At 42.5% G+C, this 9,652-nt stretch overlaps 1 protein-coding gene across 3 annotated transcripts in view; it reads left to right on the forward strand.

Annotated features, from left to right (window-relative positions):
- LOC123997620 (protein argonaute-3-like) overlaps positions 1 to 6,504 on the forward strand; it is a 44,455-nt gene extending 37,951 nt beyond the window's left edge. For all 3 annotated transcript variants that reach the window (XM_046302043.1, XM_046302045.1, XM_046302044.1), the window contains one exon: positions 34 to 6,504. In XM_046302043.1, coding sequence (XP_046157999.1) covers positions 34 to 142 — 109 coding nt within the window. In that variant the 3' untranslated portion in view covers positions 143 to 6,504. The remainder of the gene's footprint in view (positions 1 to 33) is intronic.
- Positions 6,505 to 9,652: the final 3,148 nt, after the last annotated feature.

The following is a 9,652-nucleotide window of genomic DNA, read 5'->3' on the forward strand; positions in this document are numbered from 1 at the left end:
CTCTGTCCTGATGAATTTCTTCTCTTCTCCCAGTGCGGAGGGCAGCCATGTCTCTGGTCAGAGTAACGGTCGGGACCCCCAGGCTCTGGCCAAGGCGGTGCAGATTCACCACGACACGCTGAGGACCATGTACTTTGCCTGAGCACCACCCCACACCACCATCATCGCACTTAAAACACACACCCCTGCCTGCCAGTCAAGGAGGGTTGCAGCCCCCCACAACCAGTCAATCCGGACCTGACACTGTGTAGAGGGAAGAGGGAGGGGGAGCCCCCCGCAATGGACTGAGGATGCAGACAGATGCTGCTTTAAAACGAGAGGAAGAACTTGGCACTATTATGCAATATTAAACCAGGCCCCTGCTTTTCCTGGACACCCTAACTCCGCCCCCACCTCCTCCAGGCCCTCCCTCCTTTTCTCCGGTCATGAAAGAGATCTGTGGTCTTGATTCCCGATGTGTATGGTCGACGTTGCAGAGTTCGTTCTCTTTCGTCATCATGCCTTTTACCTCAACTCAGTTTAACGGCAGCACTTTCTGCCCTTTTTCGTTTGTTAGTTATGTTTTGACTTTTCTTTATCAAAGTTTGAGGAGAGAAGAAGAAAAGGATGAGGTGTTTGAAGAGTGGATCTCGATCTGTGCAGAACTATCACGGCGCACTAGCTTGCCATTTATTTTCCTCCTTTTCTTTTAGCCAATGGGGACTTGTGTGTGTACTAGGAGACTAACACGAGCTCTTATTTTGAGCACAGTGCCACCTGGAGTCTGAACGTTGTAAATGCTCTCTTCAAAAGACCCAACCTCTCTGGGGAATAAGCTATGATGCTAATCATATGATTTCTTACTCGTTATCATTTGACTTGACCCAATAAGTGATGTGCGTATACAGTGGCACACATCCGTAGAGGGTAATGCAATGATATCAAACCCGAGGTCAGTCCCCTATGACATCGATCTAATGTGCTGTCACAGCAACATTGCAATGTGACCCTGTTTGGAATTTTCTTTCCTGTACATCATGTTTGATATTTAAGATGCTTGTTTTTTTTTACCATTCTTTCCAGTATTTATTAGTACGCTCAAGATATAGTAATTTAATGAGAAGAGCATTTATTTCTGCATTCTTTCATTCTATTTGCTCTCTTGGATTTGAGTTTTGTTGTGGAAGATCCTACATTGAATGACAGCTCATGTTGCTTTCCTCTAGTGCAATAATGTTTTAGCTGAGGGAAGGAAGCGTCTTCTAGAGGATACGACTTGAATGTCTGGAAGTCTGCAGCGGTGAGTTTAGGAGAATGTACTAGAACCCAGATCTCTTACGAGAGCTCTCGGATAGTAAGAGAATGTTTTTGAGACACACAATTGGCACTTACCCCGTTGCTCCTCTTTATGAAGGGAGTATCGGGGTTCATAGGTCGAAGGGTTATGCCAATGAGTGTGTTATGGGTTAGAAATCAAGTGCCTGGTTTTGGAAATGAACGGTTAAATGGCTGGTTGTATGGATGGATTATGACGTGGCGGTCCTAGCTTTCAAAATGTATTCGAACAAGGAAGTTAAAGGGCAAGGTTTAGCTGGAAAAAGTTGACTTCACGCTACATTTTGCCTCATTTTTGACAGAAGTTGCATCACATTGAAATCCTTGCGATAGAAAATATATAATGTGTGTGATTTTCTCCAATCATCTTTGGTATTTTAGCAGATCAAGTCGTGCTGCACTCTGCCTCATCAGACACGGATCTAGCTGCTATATCTACATGTACTCAAGGTGACTAAGAATCGAGGCGTGCCTCAGTCATGAGCGGCAGTAGAGCTAAGCCGCTAAGACACGTTTAATTTCCCATATAACTGACCATCCAAACCAAATAATAGCTAGCTGTCTTCTAGAGTCAAAAATTCGATGACTCTTGGAAGTCCGGGAGACTGAGTGAGTGACTTGTGTGGTCGCTGCTTAGCTCCTACGTGACATGAGGCATGCCTAGTGGTGTTCAAAAGAGACAATTATCTGCACTAAAATAAGTGTGTGTTGGACCGAACACATGCCTCTGGTGCTATGTACCGTAGTAAACCTCCCAATGAAGTAGACGAGAGGGTCTGTGTTATGTGGGGAACTGTAGGGACTTCTCGTCCTAACGGTTTGTGGAAACGATTGCCATTTGAGAATCTCTTGTTTTTGACGGTACAATGATACAAGGACGCAGTTCTCAAGGCAAGGACTGCCCCAATAGGTGAACGGTAGTGTGGTCCAATGGTAGAATCCTGTGCCCTCCCCTATAGTCACGTTTGACTGCCTTCCCAACTCTAGCCTTCCCCTGGCTGGAAGCCAATGGGTTTGAGCCTTCATGATCTTCACTAGTGTCCAAAAAGCCTTTTTCAAAAGCCAGATTGGAAGAAGTGTGTGTATATATATGTACATTTCACATTATTGTAATGCACACCACTTATTTTTGCTAACAAAAAATCTAACCTATGTAGTTATTCATCATTAAACGTGAAGGGTAATAAAATGTGGCAAGAGTTTTGAGTCGACTGTTGTTGACTCGTGTCCTGTGGCAATGTATACTGTTATTTGTGTATTTTGTCGTGCGTACAGTGCCGGTGGCTCTATTTCGACATGTAACGTGTGTCTGGGTTGTTATACTGTTGTAATGGAGCATAATTGTTCTGATCCTGCCCGATCGTCTTTCTCAGGTGGGAGTTGATGCCTGTAGAACAGGGGAGAGCGGGAGAAACCGGGGCTTGTCAAAGTGTTGTAGACCCACTTTAAAAGATGTAGTTGATTTAAAGAAAGAGATGGTTACCTGGACTGGTCATCTTGAACGTTGAGTACCAATGTGGCCCGGTGTTTTATTTTAAGCCTGGTGGGCGATGAGGCCCCTATAGAGCGAGACTTGGCCTTTTTTAACTGTTGCTTTTCTCCTCTCTCCTTGCGCAACCACGGGCACTTCTTGTGCTCAGAAATACAAAGCCTTAAGGCCTCCGGTAAGTCTGCAATGTGACAAAGTATATAATCTCATTTAGTTTTTTTCCACTTTTTCCTTACTTTTGATTCCCAGAGGACTACATTCCGTAGCCTGTAGATCTGCCATCTGATTCCCCTGAGCGCTAAGTGGAGAAAATATGGAAGACTAGAGGACAGAAGAAGTTAAGTTTGCTCCGTAAATGTATGATCCAATGGTGTCTTGGATCGGTTTGTTGGTGTGTGCTTGGTTGGTAAAGAGTAGGGTATTTTTGTTAGATGGGTTTTTGTGCATGTGGCTGGTTCTGGTGTATGTAAAGTGAGAAGTAGGGCTGCCATTTGAGGGAGGTGGTGTGTATGGATCGGTACATGGTTTAGCAAGCGAACAAGCGTAGTGATCATCCAAGCTGACATGATGATGAACGTCAAGGACTGTATAGAACATTCTGATTTTCCTGGGCAAAAGAACACATGTTTACATATAGCAGATGTGTTTGCCGAACACCTTTTTTACTTTTCAACTCTCTAAACCGTCAACAGTAACGTTTTTCAGATGTTCGTTTGTGTTCAGCAGTTTTTTTTTTTGTGTTTTTTTGCTTAGTTTATAGATATTTATGAGCAAGGCCTTCTAGGTCTTAAACATCAACCCAGAGATTGCTATACTCTATGGAAAAGTAGCTATGTGTTCATTCCATTGCCTGTGACGCACAGATATACTGGATTTTGAGGTGTAGGTTCTTTCTTTTCGGCGCGGAAGGCAAATCTATGGCAGAGTGAAGAAGTCCACAGGAAGTGCCTTTCTTTATGGTGGTGCTGTAAAACAAAAGTCAAATGGTAAAGACGTTTATCTCATTTTTGAAGAAGAAAAATAAAAAAGCATTGCAATGCAGAAACATATGCACAGTACACACACTATACATACCAAGATGCATAAAGACCGAGTATATGATTGTGGTTGAGCGTTCACTTAGTGGTGCATTTTGAGTTTGGACCAATCGACTCGGTTGGTTGGTGCAGTGGAACTTGCGTTGACAAGCGAGGTCATAGTTAAAACCGATGTGTGTGACACAGCCTGGGCCACGAATGACGAACATAGCACAGCACTTTATAGACTGCCACTCTCACTCGGACACATAGCCACAACGTTTTCTGTCTGTGTACCTCATCCAATCCCCGCCTCCCAGATACAGTGGCGTGTCGAGGACTTGTTATGTGATTTGAGGAGATTTTCCTCCTCTGGGAATTGGATTGCGACACCAAACAAAACGGTTCCTATCGCTACGAAGTGGCCATTTTTAAAGGTGTGCCTCCAGCTCATGTGACTCCGCTGATGATGATGACTGTTTTGAGTCGGCCTGCGTTTTGTGGTTTCTCATTAAGAATCTGAAACCACCAACGGTTTTTAAGTGTTCCAATGTAAGGAATTTGGAAGTAATGGCATTCATATTAGGATGTCGGCAGTTGTCTGGCCCATGGCATTCTCATCCCAGTGCAAAGCCTCGCCCTGCCGCGTGTCTGTCTTGTCCTTAATGGAAGGATAGTGGGCCTACTTTCATTGGGGTTTTGGGGCAGTTCGGGTGTGGAATAAGACTCAGAGAGGGTCTGTATGAGTCATTCGGGGTAATTATCAGTCCAGGGGGGTGGTATCTTTTTTACAAGACATTAAAAAAACAATGCGCCTCACTTACCTTTGTATGCTGCATACGTTATACTACATGAGAGGAGAAACTGCAAATATTGCTTTGGTTATTACAGGATAATGCTTGATTAATACCTGATTATGATATTCTCATAACTGTTTTAGAGACGGAAGTATAACTAAGATTCTCTTGTTTAGTTTCTTTTGTCTTAACACTTATCTGACTTGAGCCGAACATTTTATTTTGTCCTATTTAAATGTTGTTCTTTTTAATATGTATATGAAATATATATTGCAAGATATTTTATGCTGTATTTATTGAGTGCATAAACAAGCAGCTAGCTAGAGTCTCCACAACATTGGCAGCGTGGTGGAGGTGCAGCTAGGGGACGAGGCCTTAAACCCCTCCCCCCTCCATGTTGAAGACTTATCATCCCCAAACACGCAAGCACAGCAACGTGTTGGAGGGCGGACGGAGGGGCACAGTTGAGCAGGGGCATCCGTTTTTAAATTGGGTATTACTTATGTAGACCCCTGCTTTTTAGCTTTCTGTTTGGGGGAAGAGGCCTTCTCATATGTCCTCATCACCGACTTGTACTCTCTAGTCCCTCTCTCCTCTCCGGTTCTCTCCTCCCATCTTGTTGAGCCCACCCACCACCCCCACATGTTGCATCTCATCTCTGTAGGGGTAGGGAACCTTCACTGAACCACACGGACTGGGCTGAGCTTGTAAAAACTGACTTCCTCATCCAGAGCTGCTAATGTGTTAGCCATGTAAACTCCCCTGGCCTGGTGGAGAATAGAGGGGAGGAGGGAGGGAGGGATAGTGCTAAGGCAGAGGATGTATGGTTAGGTGTGGCTTCTGTGCTTTCATGTCTCCTCTGTGGAGTTTTTTTTTTCTCCTTGTGCCAGAGACTTTTACACAGTAAGGAGTAGAGACTAAAGTCCCATTCCACTCCAATGCAAGCCTCAGTCTTAAGTGTGTTCTTACTACTTTGTTGGGGTTTATTTACAACTACAGAATGCCTGAGTTGAGTACAAAAAAGGCCCAACTCCAAAATGTCATCCTCGTGTTTATTTTCAAACCACTAACAGTGCTACAGTAGTTGGTGAGCCCCAACGTACAAAAGTGTATGTTTCCCCACGTGTGTGGATGTAAGAACAGGAGCCAGAGGGTTCTGTGTGCTGTACTTAGACTTGTACCTGTGTAACGAATCAAGGTGTTGTAATAATGAGTTGCTGTTCTGTTTGCCCACTGTCCATTAGTCGTTCCCACCTCACTCTAGGGTCAGAGGCATGGAGCTTTGAAGGGGTCGTCAACCCTGTTCAGAACTTCAATAGGCTTTTCCTACCTATTACCCACAGACAAATACTTTAAGACACGTAGACTCCATTTAGCTCTCTGTTTTGATGTGCAAACAGACGCTGCTTGCTTTCAGTCCATGTTGAGGTTTTGAAATCCCGTTTGTTCGAGAGATTATCGAATGCCGTTTTCCCAGTTGCCAATGATGCTGGACTTTTTAAAGGGTTTCCTATGTGTTTCATCCTTATCTTGAGGTTATTTTGTATTTGACGTGCGGTCAGTTTGTCATTACTTTTTAATTGAATGTCAGTCAGGATTGTGTGCTGTGATACCATTTTGAGTCCTGAGGCACCTGCTAAAATCAATGGGTGTTTGATGATACGAGCAAGGTAGCCACATGAGTTCCATGCCTCTGGCTCTGTTTCGGTCTCTGTCTCTGTCTCTACTCTGTATGTTTCAAACTCTCTGTTGTACCAACAGGTCTTTTTTATTTTAGTTTTAAATGTCTTTGTTTTGTATTTCTCTTTAGGTCTTTTAGTGTTCCACTTCAAAAACTTAAGCAAAGTATCTTTCACGAATACTTGCAATAAAAAGCTTTGCTTTCATACCTTCCGTGTTCTGAAATGTGTTTTAGACCACGCACACGTGATCACACACACCCACCCCGCTTTAGTTTATGTTGGAGTATAAATCAAATACTCCAGCTATTTGGCTATACCGCTGTAGTCACTAGCCAGTTCTAGTGATGGTAGGTTCAGCGCAGATGTAATGTTCCTAAATGATTATGAGGTCATTGCACCTTATGATGTCATTACACATGGTCATTGTGTTCAAATTCTATTCTTCCAGTATTCTTCTGATTTTCTGTTGTTGCACCAGACAGTTCCCTGTGGTCTGGACCCATTGTGGTATTAGTCTCTTCATTTCAAGGAATGTGAAGAATTTGTCTTGAGAAGTAGGAAGTCAGAACATCTTTTTTTGGTATGTAACTCCTGTATAGTGTGGCAATGGGAGTGTATATTACTGGAAATGTTCAAAGTTTTACAAGTAAACTACTAGAATTTTGGTAACTTTCAAGGAGTATATGGAATTTTATGATCGCTGGTGGCATTTTTGGGTACTTCAGATTATCACAGGTGTCAAATCTCTGGCACTCTGTGTGGCCTTATCACATGTAAAATTATATTTATCTAATAAGGATGTAAAATTAAACTTTGAATGACAACGGTATAAAACAGGAGCCCTAATTATAAACCAATTTAGTGAATTAATGAGGGTTTCACCATGATCTTTTTATTTTTTTTATTTTTTTTTACACTTAACATTGTTAGTATGTGTTTAAAAATGTTTTGTGGCAGTATTTGGAGGAGTTGCAGGGTTAATTATAAATATTGCCATTGCGGACAAGTTGCTTTAAATGTTTTTGTCAATTTTCTCATAAACCATATGGTATATCCACTTGAATCTCATGGCAAATATAGACGCAGAATATATATATATATATCACACATAAACACACATTCAAGCAAACAAATACGTATGTCGACAACCCCTTGTCTATTTGCTGACCCTGTATAAAATCGAGCACACAGCCATGCAATCTCTATAGACAAACGTTGGCAGTAGAATGGCCCATGCTGAAGAGCTCAGTGACTTTCAATGAGGCACAGTCCTAGGATGCCACCTTTCCAACAGAGATTTGATGAACTGACCTGATCTGCTATAACTGCCGTGGTTAACTGTAAGTGCTGTTGTTGTGAAGTGGAAATGTCTAGGAACAACAACGGCTCAGCCGCGAAGTAGTAAACGGGACCTCCGAGTGCTGAAGCCTTGGTCCTTGTCCTTGGTTGCAACACCCATTAGAGAGTTCCAAACTACCTTTGGAAGCAACGTCAGCAATAGAACTGTTTGAAGGGATCTTCATGAAATGGGTTTCTTTGGCCGAGCAGCCGCACACAGCCTAAGATCACAATGCCAAGCGTTGGCTGGAGTGGTATAAAGCTCACCACCATTGCACTCGAGTGCAGAATCACGCTTCACCATCTGACAGTCCGAAAGACGTATCTGGGTTTGACGGATGCCAGGAGAACACTACCTGCCCAAATGCATAGTGCCAACTGTCAAGTTTGGTGGAGGAGGAATAATGGTCTCGGGCTGTTTTTCATGGTTTGGGCGAGTCCCCTTAGTTCCAGTGAAGGAAAATCTTAACACTACAGCATACAATGACATTCTAGACAATTCTGTGCTTCCAACTTTGTGGCAACAGTTTGGGGAAGGCCCTTTCCTGTTTCAACATGACAATTCCCACATGCACAAAGCAAGGTCCATACAGAAATGGTTTGTTGAGATCTGTGTAGAATAACTTGACTGGGCTGCACAGAGCCCTGACCTCAACCCCATCGAACACCTCTAGGATGAATTGGAAAGCCGACTGCGAGCCAGGCATAATTGCCCAAATTCAGTGCCTGACTTCACTAATGCTCTTGTGGCAGAATGGAAGCAAGTCACATCAGCAATGTTACATCTAGTGGAAAGCCTTCCCAGAAGAGTGGAGGCTGTTAAAGCAGCAAAGGGGGACCAACTCCGTATTCATGCCCATGATTTTGGAATGAGCTGTTTGACCATGTGTATATTTTAAGTTATTCAAGTATAAATTACCATAGATTACCTACTAATTACCTAAGATTACAAACTTTTAGTAAATTACCAGTAGCTTTGCAACCATACTCCTGTACAATGCATTATGAATCTGTTATAATGTATTGTAGCCTACAGTATAGCCTAGCCTACTTTGGAAATCTGAAGCTGTCAACGTTTCAGGTTAAAAACGTCTCATTGTTGGGGGCAATATTGAGTGGGTTGGATGAATAAGGTTCCCAGAGTAAACTAGCTGCTACTCAGGCCTAGTTACTAACATATGCATATCATTAGGATATTTGGATAGAAAACACTGAAGTTTCTAAAACTGTTTGAATGATGTCATTGAGTATAACAGAATGCATATGGCAGGCAAAAAACAGAGAAAAAAATCCAACCAGGAAGTGGGAGATCTGAAGTTTTTTAGTTTTTCAATTCTTTGCCGATCTAAGAGTGTAAATTTGGTCCGATTGCACTTCCTAAGGCTTCCACTAGATGTCAACAGTCTTTAGAACCTTGTTTGATGCTTCTACTGTGAAGGAGGGGGGAATTTGGAGCTGATTGAGTCAGAGGTCTGCCAGAGTGGCATGAGCTGATCACGTGCGTTCAGAGTTAGCTTCCAATCATATTTCTCCAGACAAAGGAATTCTCCGGTTGGAATATTATTGATGATTTATGATAACTTCCTAAAGATTAATTCTATACATCGTTTGACATGTTTCTATGGACTGTAATGGAACCTTTTGACTTTTCGTCTGCTCGTGCCTCATGAATTTGGATTACTGGGCTAAACGCACAAACAAAAGGGAGGTATTTGGACATAAATGATTGACTTGATCGAACAAATCAAACATTTATTGTGGAACTGGGATTCCTGGGAGTGCATTCTGATGAAGATCATCAAAGGTAAGTGAATATTTATAATGCTATTTCTGATTTCTGACTCATGGCGGATATCTGTGTGGCTTGTTTTGTTGTCTGAGCACTGTACTCGGATTATTGCATGGTGTGCTTTTTGGGTAAAGCTTTTTTGAAATCTGACACAGCGATTGATTTAAGGAGAAGTTTATTTCAAGTTCCATGTATAATATGTGTACACTGCTCAAAAAAATAAAGGG

Source organism: Oncorhynchus gorbuscha, linkage group LG15 (genome assembly GCF_021184085.1).
Source record: "Oncorhynchus gorbuscha isolate QuinsamMale2020 ecotype Even-year linkage group LG15, OgorEven_v1.0, whole genome shotgun sequence".
NCBI classification, from domain to species: domain Eukaryota; kingdom Metazoa; phylum Chordata; class Actinopteri; order Salmoniformes; family Salmonidae; genus Oncorhynchus; species Oncorhynchus gorbuscha.